The sequence below is a fragment of the Musa acuminata genome, chromosome BXJ1-1 (genome assembly GCF_036884655.1).
Source record: "Musa acuminata AAA Group cultivar baxijiao chromosome BXJ1-1, Cavendish_Baxijiao_AAA, whole genome shotgun sequence".
Classification (NCBI taxonomy): Eukaryota; Viridiplantae; Streptophyta; class Magnoliopsida; order Zingiberales; family Musaceae; genus Musa; species Musa acuminata.
Genome location: NC_088327.1, coordinates 19,279,404 through 19,303,524, shown reverse-complemented (window position 1 = coordinate 19,303,524; position 24,121 = coordinate 19,279,404). Strand labels below are relative to the sequence as shown.

The 24,121-nt window shown below is 34.7% G+C and overlaps 2 protein-coding genes across 2 annotated transcripts; one reads left to right on the top strand and one right to left on the bottom strand.

Moving 5' to 3' along the window:
* Window positions 1–632: 632 nt before the first annotated feature.
* On the bottom strand, window positions 633–9,244 carry LOC103999762 (aspartic proteinase oryzasin-1). The gene is made up of 14 exons (XM_009421606.3): window positions 9,145–9,244; window positions 8,627–9,022; window positions 8,486–8,546; window positions 6,650–6,744; window positions 6,439–6,551; window positions 4,007–4,175; window positions 3,850–3,889; window positions 3,711–3,775; window positions 2,045–2,158; window positions 1,870–1,934; window positions 1,593–1,749; window positions 1,386–1,505; window positions 1,043–1,131; window positions 633–916 (listed from the first exon to the last, which is right to left on the bottom strand). The coding sequence occupies exons 2-14, from the start codon at window positions 8,999–9,001 to the stop codon at window positions 832–834; spliced, it is 1,548 nt and encodes a 515-aa protein (XP_009419881.2). The 5' UTR covers window positions 9,002–9,022; window positions 9,145–9,244; the 3' UTR covers window positions 633–831.
* A 5,014-nt stretch (window positions 9,245–14,258) lies between these two features.
* On the top strand, window positions 14,259–15,819 carry LOC135676831 (serine carboxypeptidase-like 50). The gene has a single exon (XM_065188446.1). It carries the CDS (start codon window positions 14,290–14,292, stop codon window positions 15,607–15,609), a length of 1,320 nt encoding a protein of 439 aa, XP_065044518.1. The 5' UTR covers window positions 14,259–14,289; the 3' UTR covers window positions 15,610–15,819.
* The last annotated feature ends 8,302 nt before the right edge of the window (window positions 15,820–24,121 follow it).

Sequence of the window (24,121 nt, the reverse complement as noted above, 5' to 3'; positions counted from 1 at the left end):
CTCCTTGGAGGATGAGGATATGTTGATGTGTGCAAAGCTTTATGACAGGTTCTGCAAATCTTTGGGACATCATAATATAAAATGATTTACTACTGTATCGGTTGCATAGGTTGGCTCTCCTTCTACCATTCTGAATTCTTTTGATAATTATAACATGGTTTAATGACAACTGATCCATTAATTTTCTTTTCTTGTGCATACTTCCAAAACACTTATCGAATCTTTCATCATATCTGACCATACACAGGACTAGTAAACTTAAGTCAAAAGTAGTAAGTACACTCCCTTATAAACAAATCCATATCTTTCTTTGTCTAGAAGATTTAAACTGGAATACTACATCCAGATATAGTATACCTAAAAGAGTCTACCTAACACAATGAAAAGCTATTCAGCAAAAATCAAACTGCCAATTACGGTCCCCTTATACTCGTGTGATTTAACTTCATGCAAAACTCCAAATTGATCTGAATATATCAAAATTGAACTGATTTATGAACCGAAAGCAAATCCACATTTCCTTTGGATCTTCGTCTCTAAAACGAGACTCTTAACACATTCACGAACCAAATAGACAAAAAAATAAGTCTGCAAATAAAACCCAATTAAAGCCTACATTGGCCTGAATCATGTAACCAACAAGTGGATGGTCAAGTAATTAGAAAACAACACAATATGAAAACCACAAGTCGATTACCAAACGCATTTTAGTAATTCAAGGAGAGTGAACATAGCAAACACAATTTTGTGTACACATATACTGTCTTTGCGTTAATAATAAAACACTAAAAACAAGTATTTCAGGATATGATCAAGTCATCGCATACTTGTCTAAGCTGCTTGTGCGAAGCCAACTCTCGAGTTGCCATAGTCAAACACAGTATGATAGACTCCCATGAATACATCTCCCAATATCCTGCAGCAATTTCAGATGTTACGCAAGATGTTGCACATTACATTGCTACACGTCACAAATGCAGCAGACGGAGAGACACAAAACGATGACTTAAGAATGCAGGCAGGAAGACTGGAAAATACACACCAGAGAGGGCCTCGTGGTGGCGGAACATCCAAAGCTGTGAACCCACTGATGCACTGTTCTTCAGCTCCCTCACCAACCTTGAGAATGTACTGCGGGCACCAATCAGAGGAGCAAGATGATCATGAGTATTAACGATGAACAACATCAACAAAAGGAACGTAGGTGGAGAAATAGATCCACGGCTACACATTTATCTTCCTTAGTCAAGAATAAAATAGTGACCTCATTCTTTCTGCACATGGGTTGTGCAAAACATTTGGTCCACTTGTTTGGAATTTAATCATATATTCAAGAACCAAAGAACTGTCAGGAGACTTGTGCGAAATGTAGAACAGGATCATACCTGCTCTGGTTGAAGCTCGAATATCCTATCACCAATGGTGAAAGAGACACTAGGCATGGAAGGTATGGCAGCACAGTCCACAGATGATTCTCCCATGGGGCTGGGCAGCCGTTCGCATAGCTGGAAGCATGAGATGAAAAAGTTAAATAAACAAACTACTGCAGAAGCGAAAATGGCGTTATACTTGAAACTTGAAAATAATCTAACCTCGTTGATGTGATTCAACATTTCCTCCTGTGTCTGGTTCTGGCTTAGCTGATTCTGCATCCACACAAGTGCCATTTCACAAGCATTGCACATAGCATCATTGTGCAGACCAGATGAAACATTCTTGTTTTCACTGACTACGTTCTCAATGGCAATGCTGGATATATAATATAGATTCAAGTGCATGATGTATGTGAATAACAATAGTCAACATACAGATATATTATTGAATTTCTAAGAGAATACAAAAATAACTAGGAACAATTCGATTGCTCACCTAACGGCACCAGTTCCATCAGAAGCACATAGACCAATCTGAGAGCACATTTTGGTAGGTTGTGTCTGACAAATAAACCAGGATTAGCATGCCTTTTCTGATGCATAAAGTAACTTGATTAAGGTAGTCAAAATGAATGTCTAAATTATCTATGCATTAATACGTTGTTTCAGACCTGTGATATCAACATTTCAAAAATTCGTTGCCCATATTGAGCAACTACTGCTTTGCATTCTTGAGAAACAACACCAGAAACTCCGATTCTGTTATTAATTTCTGCAATAGCAGCCTGCAAAGATATGAAGGTGATCTTTCATTGACAAAGTCTGGTGTTATGTTGATAAAAAATCAATGGTTGTAACTTCAATTTTAATAGTCATTGCTGCAATAACTGACTTAAAAGTTGTCTTGAGACATCCAATTGATTAATGCATTATTACATAAGTGATAGGTCTCAGGTTCGAGTCCAAATATACCATTTAATGTAATAGAAATTTCTTCCAATATATACTAGTGTATTATTTTATTTTTAAAAAAATAAAATATACATTTGTATATCATTTTATTTAAAAGAACAAAATATACACTTGTATTTTTTAAAAAAAAATTGACTTAAAGCTATTGCACACAATAATTAACTACTGTAATGATTTCAGTAGGCCACATAAATAAATTCAGATGCAGTAAAAACGTGTTCTAAACTATTTGGCACTTAGATCTTCATCGAATACATTGATACCGACAAACCAGTATATAGATCTACACATTTTTCAGATGAAATACCCAAAGCTATCAATTAACAGATTACCAGACAGTTTGAATTTTGGAAAGAGCATAGTGAATAGTGATTGGAGAGACAACTTCACATCAAGCAAGAACAAGGAGCTTGATATCGCACAAAATTGTAATACTTAGGATAGACAACTTAACATCAAGAAAGAGTGAGAAGATTGGCATTTTACAAAACTATAGGCGAAAGAGCTCCGTAACTGAAGAATACTCTTTATTTTAAGATGAGGTATGTAGACACAAAATAAAATTATGAGGAAGGTGTTTAACTGCAACACCATTTCAAGCAAATTGCTTTCTTTTTCTGACAAAGTCAGCATGAAAGAGTACCATGAGCACAATCGATAACCTCATCCATCTACTCAACCTATCAAGACTAAAAATCATTGGCAGACATGTAGATCTAAGGTATTTGATAAGTTGATAAGTAGCCTTGTGAGAAAATAGTCTCCAAAGGGAATCTATGAGTATATGACTCAACAATTAGACCATGCACGTGATCTCCTAGATACTACTACACTACACTAATGATGTCCAATCAGTAACCTTGACATGGAACTGAAGATGCAGGTAAATTGTTCTCCACAAAGTATGAAGCTACAGTGACATTGAAAGTGGATTGAGTAATATCCATCTAAATATGTTTTCATATCTAAGTCAAGCTGGATATGTTTACATAAATATGTATCTATCACATATCTTTATATGTATTTAAATCCCGCTATCCAAAATCTTCTGGATAATGGTACACACATGGTTTGAGTCCCAAACTTCCAACCATATAGTGTTAAATTAAGCTGCATTAATCTAATTAAAAAATTTTCTTTGATTGATTTTTCTATCTACAATATTATTTTGATGCTTTCGTTTTCACATTTACTACAAAATTTTCTTTTCTAATAAAGAATTATTAACATTTATTTCATTTTATTGTACATTCATATGATATTCACATCCATGTCCAGCTTTCTAAGACATAGATAAATTATTTTTTTCTGAGACAAATAACAGAAACATTGATGGCATCAAAGGATGATCAAGTATATACAAACCGTTGGCCCGGCAATCAAAGAAGTTCCAGAATCTGCAATTACCGCACACCCACCAGAACATAAGCCTGATAAACACAAAATATAGTATTAGTAGATGTAAGAACATCCAGTTATGATAATATAAACCACTAAGCAATACCAGTAGCTTCATCACCAATAAACAAATCTCCCATGTTGAACTGCCAAGACAAATTTAGGGAAACATGTAACAGCAGTTGTGAAAACAAGTAAATTCAATAGCCAATCTGCACAACTCAGTATTCAATTAATTGAGTACACATGCTAAGAACACCCACCTGCCAGTAACCTTTCTGAGAAACAGGGACATATACATGTTCACCCTTATAGTGGTTTGGATCAGCTCCTCCAAAAACAATTTCACCTCCGTCCCCTTCCTCAGCATTTCGGTTAAACCAGAATGAAAAAACAGGATCTTTGATAAGTCCTTGGTTGACCATATTATACCTACCATTACAAAGGTTAGCTGAGTTAATCAAACTAAACACTTCTAGTCACGTGTAAATGAAAATTTTCAAATAAGATAATTTCCAAAATATCTAAAGCATACGAGAACCACCTAATCACCTGATAGAATGATGCAATGAACACAACACAAAACATCAACTTTATAATTGATGCCATAAAGGACACTTTAAAACGATAATGCTTCATCTACAAAAACATCTAAGCACCAGGAAATTTTCACTAGAACATTTATAAAAAATAAGCTTATGGAGTCTTTCAAGATCACTATAAAGAAAGCTAGACTAATAACTGCGCATATTCCTTGGAAAACATTAGCTGAAAATGTTCATTTTACAGATGTTGAGAATGATGAATGGGTTCTGCATTTCAAAATCTTAACAATAAATTTACCAATTACAAAGTCGCTTTGCAAATCAACTATGCAATTTGCCACATATTCAAGTGCTGTATCCACAGAGATATTTTATTCACTGCAGTGATAGGAAATTTACTAGTATTACTCTGCATTTCCATCACTTTTTTTATATCTAGATTACAATTTTTGGTATAATTGGTGTTTATAAATCTCGAAATAATAAAATCATAAATCAAGAAAATTATTTTCTATTAAATCTTTTAATTTTGATAGTTCCAAAAATCTCATTTAGTATGATTTTGGGAGGTGATGGGATTAGTTTCCTTTTCTAATAACTACAAATAAGTGAGCTTGTGGACCCAGAGGCTTGGTTGATTCAAGGCATGCAATTTTGTATAATATCGTTCGATACGGACGGTATATACTGGTCCGTCAACTGATCGGTACACGAATCATTCATTACCAGACGGAACTATATATATATATATATATATGTATATATATATATATATGTATATATATATATATATGTATATATATATATATGTATATATATATATATGTATATATATATATATAAGGTGATGTCACCTTTTATAAGAATATATATATATATATATGTATAAATATATATATATATATAAATATTCTTATAAAAGGTGACATCACCTTATATATATATATATATATATATATATATATATATATATATATATATATATACTGTATACTGCTCGGTATATAGTATCGTACCATACCGAGTGAATGTCGAAACTCCGATAGGATATGATATTTCAATCCTTGGGTTGATCATTATTATTTTTTTATTATTCCAATAAATTAAGTGAAAATGGCCTAATAAATCTAGGGTTGTTCTGACCTAGACCTAAATCTACACTTCTCTCCCCGATGGAAAGAACTCCGGTAAAAAGAGATAATTCCTAACAAAAATTTGAGTTGCATATCTGGTGAGCACCTATTATAAAAGTTCAGTGGCCCTTCCAAAATTTCTCTTCACGTTACTTAAACATTATTTGTGTTAAAAACCAAGAAGGTGTACATAATGACCTTAAATAAAAGTAATATACACAACTAGCATTTAAACAAGCAAATCTATGCTTATTACAAGTTTTTAACAAGGAAATTATAGAACAATTTGGACAAGGAATTATCTCTAAGCCCTATCCAAGTATGAATCACCCTAACAAGGTAATTTTGGGCCCTTCCAAAATTTCCCTTCATGTTTTACTTAAACATTATTTGTGTTAAAAACCATTCATAAGGACCTTAAATAAAAGTAATATACACAACTAGCATTTAAGTAAGCAAATCTATGCTTGTCACAAGTTTTTAACAAGGAAATTATAGAACCATTGTGGACAAGGAATGATCTCTAAGCCGTAAGGAATGATCTCTAAACCCTATCCAAGTATGAATCACCCTAACAAGATAATTTCTCAAGTAAAGGATATAGGTCTGGAACAGCCTGCTTTCTCATAATTATACTTGTTTATGACAAACCAAGTTTCAGTGAAGAAGCATAAAAAATAAAGTGCAGGATATGTAGAATGATAGTTGTCCAATACAAATAGTGTAAATAAAAAAAATAATTTGCATCTCTATTCTTTGTCATGGCTACATTTGTCATTCTTATGTTTCTGCATTTCTAATTTTAATTGGATTTGAAGATTCTTCAAGACACTAACAAGCATATTAATAAATTTTCTGTTTGTCGATAACTAAATATTGGAATAACATTCTTTGAACTTTGTCAAACAAACAACAGCAATGTAAATGGTTACATGTTCAAAACAGGTCTAGTAAATTTGAACGATCAACTATCATGTAATAGTTTTGCATCCGAGAAAGGAAGTCATATTAAAATACCACACAGGTACAGCATCCCCAACTGATATTTCCTGAAATCCAAGTCCTAGAATCCCATCAAACTTGGCAACCAGGAATGTGACACTTGGTTCACTAGTGGCTTCAATAAAATCCTGAATGAATTATAGTTTAGGAGACCATAAAATTAGAAATTTGACATCTTAAGGACCAGTGAAAGAATAACATGTAAAATAATAAAAAAGTTTGAAACCTGATTTTTAACAATTAGGTTACCGATGGTGACATGATCTTCACTAAAGAAACCAGAAATTGATCCAGATCCATAGTGGATTTCTGCAGACTTTCCTGCTCAAGACAAAGCCACATACAATTAGAATCTCTTCTTAGCTATAGCAAAACAGTAACTAGAACATATCAAGGTACACTTGCCTACAAAGATATTCAAGCGCAGCAAAGGACAATCAGGTATGAACATAGATGCCTTTAATAAGTAACTCTTTTACAAGAACAATAAACTTTGACGAGGTAAAAAAATAACCTGATTTAATAAGCAAATGTTGATACTGAAAAGAACATATATTAATTCAAATAATAACTAATGCCAGATTTGAAGAACTTGAGGAAGACACAAAAGACCATGTTAAAAAGGAAGAGAAGGGGTATAGAAGGAAATATTGGCAAGAAAAGAAAATAGATGAAGAGTTTGAAATTTTCATCTCTAATGATCTTATCAACATTAATAGTTCTAAGAAATAAGAATAGTAACATTTAGTCACCTGTAAGAAAATGCTAAATAGCATAGCTAGTCAAAGATTTTATAGCTAAGAGCAAGTTTGTCAGAAGAAGCCCTCAAGGCACCAAGGTTACTGATTGGTCATAAAAATTAAAGTATAATATGAGTTTTGAAAATCTCTATAAAGAAAAGGAAAGATATTTACTTGGCGAATTAAGTAACAAATATTTGAAAAGAAGAAGAGACATACATTTAATTATTAACTCGAAGCTAAGAGATACAGTGGAGCATGCTTTGGAAACAAAATGAATTTTTTCCAATACATAAATATGATCGAGAGCATTGCCTATGTAAGACACTAGGGGAAAGCCAAGCCAGTTCCTAGAACATGCTAAGCTTACTCTAAAACAGTAACGAAAATAACATTCATAGACTAAAAGAAGGACGTGTAAACCACAGAGATACATTTGGTGTCTGTTTTTCTACACATCTCTAATAGAAAAGAACAAGTTAAGATGATGACAGGCTTTAGAGGATAAAAAACTTGGAATAAGTGAAGTACCTACGTAGATAGTGCAGTGAATATGAGTATGAATAGATGAATCGATGATGTTATAAGAGAAGATGGAGTCAGGCAACTACACTCAGAATAAGTTAGAGGTAATACCAATAGATACCGATATGATGGAAAATCATCTATACTAATTCAACTATATCGGAACCCTATAATACAATACTATGAAAGAATATTATCTCATCTGAGAACACACAAAAGAAAGGGCCCAATAAATAAATGAATAAATAAAAAAGATGCACTTGTCCATGATATATTTGAGGAGGTGAACCCCGACACAAAGGTAACTGATGGGAAGAAATTATGAAGCTAACTCAAGTCTTATTATTGATCTCAGATGAACTTAGGTACAACGAGGAAAGTATCACAGGCGCCAGAGCCATTGGACACTTATTCAAAAGGGAAAAGAACTTAAAAGAAGAAAGCCCGGTCAAATGGTAAAGATGACTTCCACTTGGTTGGCCCCTGAGCCAAGTTGATACTGTTATTCTTTTAGATATATGTGTCCTTTACAATCATTCATATGAGAAGTATAACATAAATGGATTGCTTCTATAATGACCGATCAAAACCCTGTTCATAATTCATCATTTGTAGAAGCCTACTTCCACATCTTTTCCATCTCTGAACCATATAAATTAAAGTTTTAACAATGTTATAGAATATAAATGCTATTGAAATAAATTCCTGGCAACATGCGTGTAAATAAGGAAAAGGGGGAGGCAACTACAAGAGAACAATGACAAAATAAAGTCGTTCATTTTATGCCAAAGACAGACCATTCTTCTGGTATGTGCTGGATGCGGTTGACTTGTACTTCGAATGGAAATAGCAAGCGACCTGCATTGACGCACTACGTACTGGTGATTTGAAGAACTGCAAGATATTCGATTTTCCAACCAAAGAGAGACAAAGCTCACCGAGAGGATGCACTTAGAAGAAGGAATCCACAGATTCGAGCTACCCGTATCAAAAATCACGGTGAACTTCTGCGCAGGGGAACCGATGCCAATCTCCCCAAAGTACTGAGCGTTCAAATAGTTCTTGAGGGAAACAATATCTTCATCTTCCTCATTACTCCCAACACCACCTCTCAATCCGTGCCTCCGGGCCATCAAATCCTTCCCCTCCTTATCCAAAAGCCGGGCTGCGATCCGGCCATTCTCACCCAACGGTTTCTTCCTCAGACCTATCCGAATCAAAGCATCGGCGGCACCAGTGGTCGGGAATCCCAAAGGAAGCAAGAGGATCGAAAGAAGGAGAGGAATTGCGAGACATCCACGCCCAGTCTCCATGATCACCCAAGGTTCCTCAATCTAGGACATGATCGGACAATAAACAGGAAACAGGACGAATGAGATTAAACCGCGGAAACTAAATCGAAAATGTTCCACGAAACATTAAAAAAGAAGCTCAGATCGAACAAGGATATACTCACCAATGCGGCGGGATTGAGATCGAAGAAGGGTGAGCGGAGCGAAGGCAATGTGGGGAGAAGGGAGCGGCTCTCAGAGACAGGAGCTCGACAACCTTGCAATGCAACGAAGCACGTAACAACCCACTGGTCTCACGAATATATAGAGTCGAAAGGCGACGGATTTCTCGTTGTACACCGTCCGATCCTTCCCTGGAAGCGACAAAGCCGTTCGATGAGACGGCTTTCTTCCTCGGGTACGGGATCCTCTCTATTGTCGATACGCGTGGAGTTCTGATCGGACCGTCTCAAATTTAAAGTTGGTGGTTGAAACCTGCAGATGTGTGAATTGACAGATACTATTTAGAAGTATGATTGGAGGGGATCCAGGCGACCTCAGTGTAGGGTCACAAGGATCGCGTTCCGGCGTGGTTCGATTTTCCCGCATAATCTGCGACCGCAAGCGCATCACAAGTCCGCTCGATGGTGCCACGTACTTATCGTTTCAGATTTGACGGTTCAGATTCCTTATTCGTCGGACCTAAAGCCCAGACGTTATTGGCGTCGACCCAACGCGGTGTTGCGTTTTCCGTGCGGGAACGCACAAGTCACGGAACCAATCACAACGCAAGACTTAAAACTGACGGACTCGTCAAATATACCAAACACGGCACTAAGGCCAGCTTGTACGTGACATGCGGTTGCTCGATGTGGGTCCAACCAGCAAATTAAGGAAAAGAGTGAGAGACGTGGTCGTTGATCGGGTACCATTTTCGGGGACGTTCGTTACGGAGTCGGAGAACTCGGTGACGTGCAAGCAAAGTGGCGATGCGATCGCTGTTAAGCGCCCTGCCACGTCGTGTGAACCGGGAAGCGAACCAAGCTCAAGCGTCACAACGATTGCTTTCACGCAAACCGAAGGTTTTGAATGGGCAACAGATTGCGGTTCGGATGTCCGGTCTTGTCACCCAATCACTAGTCTTTATTTCCATCAATATCTTATCCAAATTAGTATATATCACCCATGATTCACATAAAACTTAATGATGTCATTTTTTTACTGTCCTAAATAAAATATCCAAAAATACTTATCTGGGTCCCCTCCCAATATGCTATTAAAATTCTCATTCTCACATAATGCTGATCATGGATTTGAAATGAAACATATCCAATTGAATTGAAATGAATCCAATCTAATTCTGTATTGCCGATTCACAAGCCTCTATCATTTTAGAGGGTAACGACATGCATCATGCTTCAGGTCGTTTGCTTGCAGAATCCTACACTCAATGGGATGTACCCAAAGAAGGCTTTGTAGCTTTGATTGCTCTGAAACTGTGTTGATTTATAGTAAATCTATGCCTTCTTCATGATATTTGAGAAATACTTTATATGGTTGTGAGATTAATAATACTTTTGAAATCATATTTATATTTTTTAAATATACAGCTGGAGAAAAAGATTTGAGTAAATATGCAATTAACAAAATAAGGATTTGAGTGAATATATAGTTAAGAAATATTTTATGTTTGATAAATAATAGATAAAAATTATATTTTAAATATACATTGAGGTAAATATTGTTTGATAAAATTATATTTAAAAAGTTCATTCTATACATATTTTTTATTTAAATTAATAAGTATAAATAAATAAAATAAAAACCGAATAATGTAATCTTATAAAAAATTTCGTAGGACTCAAATATGTAATAAATAAATAAATAAATATAATTATTAAACAAATATTTAAAAACAAATAAATAAAATTTCATCTTAAGTTTTCTCATTAAATCATTTTGACAATTTTATAATTTTAGATAAAGTCATAGAATACTTTAGAATTTTTAAAAAAAAAATTAATATTCTATTGTAAATATTAAAATATTGACACTACCCTTAAATAGTATGCATTTTCAATATAGCATTAAGGTCAAATATAATTTGAAAAAATATTATCAATCACTAATTCATATTTAAAAGATGTATGAGACCCATAATATACATTTCAAATATATTTTAAGACACATACTAAATTTTTATGTCTTGAACACGTATACAGGGAGGGCAACATGAGAGTCAAAATCTTACCGTTCAGATAAGATATTTTGTTCTCCTCCGGTCTTGAAAGGAATTCTGTATTTTTTTTGGGATATATTCCGTTCCAATAACCTAATTTGAAGCTTAGTTTTCCATTCGGAAAAATAAAATAAAGTAAAATCGGTGCAACAAAAGGGTAGATTTGTAATTGAATTTTTGGATAGGATCTGAATATACGACATTCTACTCTGATGCCGTATTGAATTTTCTGTTAATGTCCTTACATCAATGCCTCAAATCATTAAATAAGAAATTATTTGCATTCTTTGTACGTGTTTCACTTAATAGGTGATAGGTAACAACTATTAGGTTAAACTAAGATCATTCGTGTACACATCCCAAAGTCTCGAGATGGTTTCCAGAATGTTCTTAGCCCGCGAAAGATGCCTCGACGGACCATATCAAGCCAGGTTTCGAGCCCCAACCCGGTCGAGTCCTCCGCGGGCGGCGACGAGATCGGCGATGGCGGAAGGTAACGACACACGGTAAGTATTCTTCTTCGTCGGATCCTTTTGATTTCGCGTCATTTTTTCTTTGGATTTCTATCCGCTTTCCCAGGATCCGTCTGATAACTTGTTCCGGTTGGTCATAATATGTTCCGTTCTGTTCTAATTGTTGTCAGTTCTTTGATATTTGTTTGTTGTACTACAATTGCAGATCGAATACATGTTTGTAGACCATCTTTGACTGGTGGGGGTAATTTGTATCGGCTCTTTATATGCATTACATGTTTTCTGCTTATATATGACTAATTTCTGTATCCAAGATTCGCATTTTCTCACCACTAAGGATATGTCATTCTGCTTTGAATCTGTCTTCTGTATGTAAACTCTGTATGTAGTTGCTGTAAGCAATACCTCAACTTCGTTTGTATTTGGGCCTTATTTCATGTAGGCTTGGCCAATTTGAAGAGCATAGGTGGTATATGGCGAGTCAATCTTATAACCTCATGGTACAAAGTGATTGACTCTTGGATTAGTAGTCATCTGTTATTGGGGATTTGAAATACTTTTCTCTATCTTGAATCAGAGAAGTGCATGTTCGATGCAATACTTATGCCAATCCACTGTAAATATGGATTGAAACTTAGGTAGATTTTCTGGATTATGGAGGTCCAGTTTTGGAGCTTTGTTTATGTGGACCTATAACACAAGCGAAGATGGTAAATGAATAATGCCTTTGTATATTGACTTTCAGGTATAATCATGGAAAATGAAACTCACCATTAATTGGTTTCACGGAGACAAAAAAGAGGATAACTTATACAAATGTTACAAGCAAACGATTCTCATGAAAGAGTGCTTGAAAGAAGCAAAATCTGAAATTTTATTATTTTTCTATGTTGTTTGAATTATCAAGACCATGGTTTTAGATACGTGCGGTCAATATGTACTAAGCAGTAGTATACCATATGGCTCGAGGTGTCTACGATTTTATTTTATTTTATTTTTCAGTGATACCAGGTGGTACAGGTTGATATACTGTTCAGTGTATCGGTTTTGGTTCGAGGTGTCAAAACTAGTATTGGTCTAGGAATTAAAACTATATTTGGTTTGCTAGGACAGTACGATGAGAAGGATGCGAATTTAGGTGATCAGAGTTTGAGTTATGAAAACAATCTCTCTATATTTGGTTTGTGTGCTAGTTGCCAGGGGTTACTTGAGCTTTTGCAATTAGATCCCAGATGTAGGAGATGGCCAAACTTGTCACAGTGAAAAGTGTGATTTTAACAGCACAAAGAAGGCAATGGTTCAGCTGAACAAAAATTTGAATTAAAACAATCAATAATGCATTTCAGTCTACTTTGAATGTTATTGTGGAATAACTCAATAACATATTAAACAATTCTTCTTGTAGGACCATATGAACATGCTTACTTTGACTCTGCCAATTTGGGCTTTATGGAAGGTACTATTATCATCTTGAACCTGCATTGATTGTTCAGAGTTAGCCGAACATTCTTCAGTTGGAATCATTCAATAGGCATAAGATTCTCGAAGGTATAGAATCAATCCCATCGTCAGCTAAAGAAAGGAGAGTTATAATGTATGATTGGCTAGAGGAATAGATAATCCTTACAGTCGGTTCGGTCGAGACAGAAACCTCTCCTCTCAGTGTCAAGTTTCGTTTTGCCCTCAGTCAGTGAAATACTCTCGAAAACAGTTTTTGCTTTGTCCTTTGCTTTTGCTTTTGCTTTGCCACGACTTACTGGCATTAGTCATGATGCCAGTGGATATTCATCTTTTGCTCTAAATCTTCCTTTTTGTTTTTCCCTTCTACAACTGCAGCAGGGAAGACACGCTCAGAGGCCAAAGGACCCCTTGAGACACTTCAACCAAAGGTGCAGGTATTCACCTCGTCTGACAACGCATAGAGCACAGTGATGTATCTTCAAACTTGTCCATACCTACCATTACATTCAAAATTAACATGACATTCTACTTTCGAGACATAGTTTTCCTCTGTTTGTGCAAGTATACAAGCATCCGTCATTTATTGTACAGATACTCTTGTTTCATCACGTTTTCTTCTTCCTCTCACTCTTCCAAACTGTTCTATGTGCTACAGAAGGTACAGAAGGTCCTCTGTGTATTAGGTTTTTTTTTTTTTTTTCATTTTTGACCTTAACATCATAAATCAAAATGAATTTTGAATTCTATTGTACAATCTTGAACAAAATTAATGTTTTCTGGAATGATTCCATCAGTCTTTTTTTTTTTTTTTTTTTTGTCGTCCTATCATTTATTTATCGCCAAATAGTGCGATATAAATGCCGACGGCCGAGGAATGGTCAGATTCGGCCGTCTACGTGGATGTCACAGATGCGACCACATGTACGTCAAATTATTACGACCTTTTTCAGGCAATCCAATCAGTCAGTGACTTAATCACAAATTGATGGCAAATCGAACCTGTTTGTAAACTACTTGACTGATCTGCTGCAAGTAGTAGATTCTCTATTTGATAGACACAAAGTCAATGCTATCGACAACACCTATGAATGCTCTCTTTCTCCTACTCCCATTATTTATTTGCCCGCGACACCGGAGGTCTCTCAGCTCTCACCCTCATGGAGACCTTTGTCCTCCTCCTCTTCCTCTCGCCGTTCTCCTTCTTCGCGGCTCCCACCACCTCTTCTCATCTCTTCCCCAAAGAAGCCCGCCCAACCAGATCCGGCTACCTCCCAATCGGCCCCGCGGCGGCCGCCAACACTTCGTCGGCGGCGAGTCTCTTCTTCGCCTTCTACGAGGCCCAGCAGCCGATCTCCCCTCTACCGCAGACCCCGCTCCTCATCTGGCTCCAGGGCGGCCCCGGCTGCTCCTCCATGCTCGGCAACCTCTTTGAGCTCGGCCCCTATCTCGTCTCTCCCGACTCCCCCACCCTCCGCCGGAACCCCGACACCTGGAACCATCGCTTCGGCCTCCTCTTCATCGATAACCCCCTTGGCACCGGCTTCAGCGTCGCCCCCTCCCCCGTCGATGTCCCCCGCAACCAGACCGCCGTCGCTGCCCACCTCATCTCCGCCCTCCGCCACTTCCTCGCCTTCGATCGCTCCTTCCACCGCCGGCCCCTCTACATCACCGGCGAGAGCTACGCCGGAAAGTACGTCCCCTCCGCTGGGTATTACATCCTGCGGCAGAACGCGCGGCTGCCGCCGCACCGCCGGATCAACCTCCGCGGCGTCGCGATCGGCAACGGGCTCACGCACCCCGTCACCCAGGTCGGCACCCACGCCGTCTCCGCGTACTTCACCGGCCTGATCAACGAGCGGCAGAGGGCGCGGCTCGTGGAGCTGCAGGACGAGGCCATAAGGCTGACGCTGGCGGCCAATTGGTCGGCGGCTTCGGACGCGAGGGGCAAGGCCTTGGAGTGGCTGGAGAACGCCACGGGCCTCGCGACGCTGTACGACCTGACCAAGAAGAGGCCGTACGACTCAGGCATGTTGGACGTGTTCCTGAACAAGGAGGAGGTGAAGGCGGCGCTGGGCGTGGCCAAGGAGGTGGTGTGGGAGGAGTGCAGCGAGGTGGTCGGAGAGGCCCTTCACGCTGACGTGATGAAGAGCACCAAGTTCATGGTGGAGGAGCTGGTGAGGCGGAGCAGGGTGCTGCTGTACCAGGGGGTGTACGACCTCAGGGATGGCGTGGTGTCAACGGAGGCCTGGATCAAGGAGATGAAATGGGAAGGGCTGGGAAGCTTCATGAAGGCTAAGAGGGAGGTGTGGAAACTGGACGGCGAGCTCGTCGGGTACGTCCAGCGCTGGGGGAGCTTGAGCCATGTCGTCGTCTACGGTGCCGGCCATCTTGTGCCTGCGGACCAAGGGAAGTCAGCCCAGGCGATGATCGAGGACTGGGTCATGGAGAAGGGCTTGTTTGGGGGTGCCGGTGCTTGAAGCTTCAGCGATCATTTATGGTGTTTTGGCTCTCTCTGCCACAGTCTTCCAAGGGCCTCATTAATTGTTGTTGCTACTATATCATTTCAACGATAAAATAATAAAAGATAAGAATAATTATTAAAAAAAATTATTAAAAAAAAAAAATATATTAAGAATTTTTCTTAATAGAATAATTTCTCTTAACGGAATAAAAGATTTTCTTATATAGTTGAAGAAATTTTATTTTCTATTATGCTCTTCTGGATATCAATCTTGGATCAATTTCTCTTAGGAACTCCCGAAGAAATCTCATCAGTTTGGTGGAAGCTGGTCGAGGGCGCTGCCGGTGGCGCTTCAGCAGTGCTTGTGGGGCTTTGATGAGTGTGCTTCCCTTCGTAGGTTGTGATCACAATTGTCGGATCCTAACATGATCTCTCCACCCTCTTCTTCACCGGGCACTTTTGAAAAGAGCGTGGCTTGAAGGAGAAGGATGAGAATGGTCAACGATCAAATCATATCTTTGGACTTTAGCCTTCGACCATTTGGAGTTCCATAACACTGAGAGGGATGAATGTCGTCAACAGTCAACCTGTGAGACTGTAGATGAGTCAGCGACCACACCCGCCTGGTCACGTGGGCGAGCACAGCCGACGGTCAAAATGTCGCAGCTCCTTAAGCTTCTCTCGTTCGGTTCTCCCGACACGCGTTCGTTGACGGCCACCGACAATTGACCACGGAGACGACGTCCGCACCCGTTCGATCATGATCAGACGGACCAAATTCGCGTCCCAGTGGCACCGTTGGTCTTCTCGAGCGCAGGAGTCGTCGTGCTCACACTTGCTGAAGCCATACCGGGAGACTATTTCAAACCTGTTGTCTCATTTAAGATTCATGTGATGCTTACAGCCATGCTACTTTTGCATGATGATCCCACAAAAACTTCTTCGTGTCATACATAATTCACAGGTGGAAGAGATGAGGAGAAGTGTGCTTGTGTTTTGAGAAGTCGTAAGTCGTTGCTTCTCTACTGTCTGTTTCAACCTGCAGTGATCTACAAATATGGACATGGTTTCTTCAAGAAGGCCAGACTTGAATAGTTGTTCAATTGCGATTGAACACAGTTGTTTTCCTACTGTGCATCATTCAACAAAAGAACCTCACATACACGATAACAAAGATGTGTGTATACAGAAAGAGAGAGAGAGAGAGAGAGTCATGATTTTAATGAAGCTTTTAATATTTGGCAGAAGAAGACAAGACGAACTCTTCTTGATGTGCTCAACTTATCTTGGAAGTTTTATCTGCTAATATTTGACTTAAAATGCAAGTCTTGGACAAGGCAAAGGTGTTTCCATATTTTTGAGTTCAAAAGATAGCACATAGGACATCTTTTGCCGTGGTTAATTTGATCATTTTTCCCCTCTCCTTCATTCAATTTGGTCCATCATTTTATTTTCCTTCTGTATTGCTTCAAACTTTGCAAGAGTATGTGTATGAATTGGTAGTACATTAAGTGGTCAGACAACCTTGCATGATGATCCATGTCAAAGAACTTTAAAGTTGTGCTTGATGTATGTGTTGCAGGTGTTGTCATTCCCACTTTGCTTGTGACTTCCAAGGAGTTCTTGTAAGCTGCAAGAATCCACCACCCATGCGTACTTCTCCTGTCAATTATCTTCCCCAGCTAAATGAAACAATTTGTTTAATCATTTCTTCAGCCATTGACCTCTGTTGTATTATGTCAGACTTATATATATATATATATATATATATATATATATATAACATGAATTATACCAGCAAGTTTATGAAATATCAAGATAGACTTGCTCAGTAGTAATAGTATATTAGATTATAATATAAATATATTACGCAAGAGTTGCGTATCTCAAAGGATTTACTTTCGATTAGGGTAAAACGAGTTGCAATGATAGGTGACACACTTTTAAACAAATCTTACCATAAATTGATTTTAACAAAATTCTATTTTGGATGAATTTTAATGTCAGTCAATGTGATCAAATATAGATTTTGCCTGCCATTTGGAGTCCTAATTTTGATTGAATCTAAATTTAACCTAATTGGTCAAAGTCTAAGTTTGAGCTACACCTTTAAGATTTTGACTTAATTTGTTTAGAAATCAAAATTTTGCCTAATCATGACTTTGGCCTAACCTTAATTTTAATCAAATTATGATTTTGACTTTGGTTTTAATGACCTTGTAATTTGATTGGATTTTGATCACAACTAGATTTTAACCTAATTTTCATTTTAGATAAATTAAATGTTGATAATTTTAATCAATTCTGAATAGTCTAACTGGATTGGTGGTTAGCCCAAAATCGATTGAACCCAATTTAGATTGTTTAATTTTGGATTTGTGTGATGAATCCAATTTGGATTACCCAATTATGGGTTTATCCAATTAAATTGATTGATTGGACCAATTTAAGGTCTTTTACGAAAATTTAAAAAATATATAAATTATTGTTTTTATAATTTTCTCATATAATATATTTATAAATTTTTTTTATTTGCTTATGGTACTTAAATTTTAATTATTATTTTTAAATATTTATGTGGTTATTCACATGTATATTAAAAAATTATAAAAAATATTTATTTTTCACATGAAGGTATAATTATATTTTATCATTGTTATAGTCATCATATGATTTTTTAATTTGATTAATATTTAATAATTATTATAATTATTATTTTATTATTATTGAATGGCTTCTATATGAATTACATTAAAGGAAACTTTGTAAATATTATTTATAATTTATATTATTGAGTCTTATCTACTTTATAATCATCAAAGTGGCTTCATGCTATGCTATGTGAATTATAATAAATATTTTATTGTTTACATAATATTTAATATTATTGTATTAGTTTTTTAGCCGTAAAAGTAGTTTAGACTAATAGATTTATAAATTATATTATAGAATTAGTCTTAAATAATATTAAAAAAATAAAATTCATAATATACATAATTAAGATATTTAGATAATCTCAAAATAATATCTACTTCGAATAGTTATGTGATAAAGTAGGATGATATTATTTTAGATATTATTATAGTTTTGGGTTGTATACTCAAAGGTAATAAATTCTATTCCACATGATATAAGTCCTGTAAAATCTTGTGTGAATATTAAATATATTAATATTTCACTCAAAGATGAAATAAACATGATATCAATAATTCAATATTTATTACAAAAATGAAAGGTTTAATATTATATATATATTTTTTATTATAATGATAATTTTTATTATTATAAATGACTTGAATATATACCATTTATATTAAGTCTTTTAAATGTTATTCAAACTTGTTGAACAAGCATAACCTTGACTACTAAAAATTTTATGACATAAATAATTGTAAAATATTTATTTAGGCTATAATTAGTAATAATATTTAAATTTTATTTTAGAAATCAATTTGCTCATTAAAATTATTAACAAGTCATTTGCTAACACCTTAACAAAAGAGTTAACTAAAGCTCTATGTTACATAATTTGATAAATTCTACGACTTATTTTGTCAAAAAAATTAAATATATTATCATTCAATTCATTCTTAGTTTTCTTTCTTCTATATTTAAAATTCATTACAACACAAATAAATAATAAATAAATTTTAAATAAGCTAAATTATTTATGAAAAAATTAAGATTAAACTAGAAAAGATCTCATGAGATTTTGATTATGACTCGAGGAGTAGATAATAATAAAAAATAAAGCGTAATTCATAAAAAAATTAGTTGAGTTTATAAATAACATACAAACTCATAAAAGAAAAACGAATGTTATTTCTGTAACAAGAAAAGTCAGGTGAATAAATATTATAATATTTGCTTTGTATGTTTATGTAACAAGAAAAGTTAAAGGCAAAGGTACAAGCTAAACTTTATATGTTTCAAATTAAATATTATAAAAATCTCTTTTTAAATTAGGTGAATTATATTTTGTGTCTCAACTGATGTTATTAATAATAGATAGGATTTTGTTTTAACTCAAAAAAAATAAAGGACCATGAAAGATCATCGGGAATCATTTTAAGTGATAGTTTTATCCTACGTTTAAAAATAATTCATCTCATAGATCTTGATAATGCATACTATATTCTTATAATTCTAAACATTTATTTTTTATCTAAAATTAATAGGATATTATCTTTCTTTTTGTGATGACAAACTTAATATATTTATGATTTAATAAAAGTTGATTATGAAATTTGTATAAGAACTTATATAAAATTAATAAGAATCTTGAGTTTATAATTGTTAGTCATAGGTGCAAAGCAAGCCAATCACATGAGTGATGGTACGTGTGACTTGATACAGAATCTTTTTGCTTATTATATTTTGGCGTATATCACTTTATAACTATTACATAAATGTATACATATATTGTGATGTCCTTGGATTTGTGCAATGGGAATCGGATCGTGATGAGATCACGATAATGAGATCGATTCACCTTTAAACACATATCCTAAATAATCCCGGTCATAGGTTATTCGAAAGGGACATCGTGATAACCGGACAGACTGGTGTGCTGTATACCCGTCCATATGATGGATGCAGCTGGTCTCATAGCTACTCGTGTAGGGATACTAGGGATACAATACAGGTGCTCATTGGAGAATTAGTTCACTGATTGATCCGCTTACGGAATGCTGGATGGTTTATGATGCCTTATTGTCAGACAACGATTCCGTAGTCCTAATGGTGTATTTAGTCCTTAGACTTGAGACACCAAGGATGTCCTGTATGAGTGCTCCACTCTTTGATACCAGACTTATAGGTTTGGTTGTCCCAGATCTAGTACAGTTGGTCATTGGGAGTGGTAGTCGACCTTACGAGGGCTATTGAGTGTCGATAGAGGTTCATCCACTCTCGGCGTCATGAGAGGAATATCCCATGTGTTCTTGCTCAGACAAATCCCTAGCTAGGGTCATTCGGGTTGAGAGAGAAAGAGTTCTTCGGGAGAATCCGATTAGAGCGAGACTCGAATAGAAACCATATGGGTCTGACAGCACCATGCTCGATATACGGTCTCTGGGATATTAGATGGATGAGGGACTATAGGTACACGGTAACTGAGGACAGATAGGTCCAATGGATTGGATTCCCCTGTATCGTCTAGGGACTACGGCATAGTGGCATAGTACGTCCGTAGTCGATGAGTCGAGTAAATTATTACAGAGATAATAATTCACTGAGTTAGAAGGAGTTCTAACAGGTATGACTCACGGCCAGCTCGATATTGGGCCTAGAGGGTCACACACATATGGTAGGCATTGCGATGAGTAGAGGTTCGGATATGAGATATCCGACGGAGCCGTTGTCTTATTGGATGCAGATCCAATACCCACTAGGGGAGGACCCATTAGGGTTTGATATGGGACCTCTATAAATAGGAGGGATTCAGAGCCTCATAGGCTAGAGCCTTTGCCTGCCTTTTCTATTCTCCTCTCCCTCTCCACCTCAAAGCAGGCCTGAAGTTTTGAGGAGCGTCGTTGCAACCCTGCTGTGTGGATCACCGCTAGAGAGGAGGACGCTTGACCTCCTTCACCCTCTCCTAAGGATCTGTAAGGAAATAGGGATATACGATCTCCCTAGGTAACACAATCTACTCTATACGTAGCTTTGAGTTTCGCGGATTTTGCGCACCAATCTTCGCATGACGATGAACATCTCTTTGGGAATCGGGGATTTTGTTTTCTTGTTCTTCCGTTGCGCATATGATGTCGCCCCCAAGATTTCCAAACAATAATGACTCCATAATCAAGTATTTAACATAAAATATAGTTTTATGAATTATTGAGATTAATAATATTTATATATGTTAATCATTCCATGTTTCCTTTTATACGAAGAAAAAAATCATATCATCTTTATAAATGATATATCGAAGTAATGGCTATATATATCTAATTTATGTAATGTCTCAAGCTATTGACACTCTTAAAATTATAGAAATAAAATTAAGAAATAATTAGATAAAATATTAAAATTATCAGATTTGATAGGAATAATAACTTTTATGGATGAGGATCATAATTATACTCTTCTTATTAGATTCCTATAGAATAATGAATTAGTGGGAGTGATAATCATGAAATTTAATTTAGAAGAGATATTGATACATCTTTATCATTTCCTATTCAAGAGATTGTTGTTTCTCAAATTACTAAATAATTTGATGAAGATAAATAATAAAATAATATTAATAAGGTCCCATATGATGTTGATATCACTATTGATGATCTTATATAATAACCACAATTGTGAGTTTTGAAAAGATTTCAAAAGAAAAGGAGACCTATCATTTTTTATAATTATTTAATATATCTACAAGAATCAGATTATGCCATAAGTATCAAAAGGAATCTCTTATTAATTTTATAACTCATCGAAAATAATGATTTTGAAAGATGGTATGATTCAATAAAAGAAACTTTGGAAATTGATAGACCAGAATTATATTTGAAAACTAATTGAATTACCCAATAACTATAAAAGAATCAATTGCAAATGGATTTTTAAGATAAAATATTATTTGAGGGTTAGTATTGAACGATGTAAAACTAGACTTGTGGTCAAATATTTTTTTTCTCAAAAAGAAAGTATCAATTATAATGAGATATTTTCTCTAATTTCTAAAATTACTCATTGAGGATTATCATGACATTAATAGCCCATTATGATCTTGAGCTATATCAAATGAATATGAAAATAACATTTATCAATAGGGATTTAGATGAGAAATTTTATATGGAATAACTTAAAAGATTTATAAAAGAGGAAAAAGGAAAGTTTAACTTGCAAGCTTAGAAAATCTATTTATAATTTTAAACTAGCTTATAGACAATGACATATAAAGTTTTATAATATTATTACTTTCTTCATATTTTAAAAAAATTATTATTCAATATTTATATATGAAGATAAGTTGGAAAAAGTTTATTATATTAGTTTGTGGATGATATCTTTATTTACTAATAATGATCTTAGTTTATTGAATGAGACTAACATGTCACTCACTAAAAATTTTAACATGATTGATCAGAATAAGATAGCGTATGATATTGACATTAAGATATTTAGGGATAGATCTCAAAGAATATTAAGACTATATCAGAAAGGATATATTGATTATGTTTTAAAGAGATTTAGTATACAACTTTATTCAGCTTATGATACACCCATTACTATATATATGAAAATTTTAGGCAAACCTAATGTTCTAGGAAGGACTTGAAAAAAGATAAAAAAATATATTTCTTATGGATGTCTAGTTAAAAGTTTATTATATGATTAAGCTTATACTCATAAATGAAAGTTGAAAGGAATATTGAAAAGAAAGTTGGATAGATATTAGAGTTACCCATAAATGGAATATTGAAAGGCTATAAATAAAATAAATAAAGTAGTAAGGAATCTATAATGGATAAAGGATTATATACTCATATATAAGAAATGAGATCAGCTTAAGATGATAAAATTTTCATATGCTAATTTTATAAATTTACTTCCCACTTTATTATTTATATTTATATTAGTTGAAGTAATAATTTTTAAAAAATAATATAATATAATATATATTATTAAAAATAAAAGTTAATTTTATGATATGCTTTGAGGTTACTAATCAAGTTTTATGATTATGAAATTTTATCTCAGAACTTAGTGTGATCAAACTCAATTGCTAAGTTGTTGAAGATACTTTATAATATATTACAGTAATTTTCTTCTCTATGATAAATATTTTAGCAGTTCTAGATATTATAGTATAAGGTACTTGATAATTTGATTAAGAGTCCAGAAATAATAAATATCAATTGATAACTTAAGTTCTGTTATATTGATTACTGATATGTTTACTAAGGCCTTACAACCTAAAGTACTTAACAACCCATAAAAAATATGATGATGTATATTTGAGTGGATATTATAATTAATATTTTACTTACATAATTAAAATTATTTATTTTTTACTATCATGTTAACATCTATATATGTATATATTATAATTGAATATGATAATATGATTATCTTCACCAGATAAATTACAATGGTTATTATGGAAAATACTAAAAGTGTTATGATAAATAGAAAAAAGTATTATATTAATGATATATAATTGAGATGACTCATATTGATAGTTAGACTTAATATAATATTATTATATTTATTAGACTTATTAATCTATTTTATAAAATTAGTGGTACTTTTCAAAAATTTTAAAATCTAATTAGGTAAGATTATTTTTAAATAAAATTTTATTTTATTTATTTTATTTTAAATTATTTTTATATTTTATCAATTAATAGACCAAATTAGATAATGTTAGATTATGTAATTCTATTTAATTAGGTAAAATATATTATAGATTTTATTAGATTCTAATTATGACTATCGGTCAATATAAAGAAAGTCCAACTAGGATAAGATTATATGTTTTTTTGATAGCAAAGCCATTTTAGCTAATAGATCACCTGATTTTCATT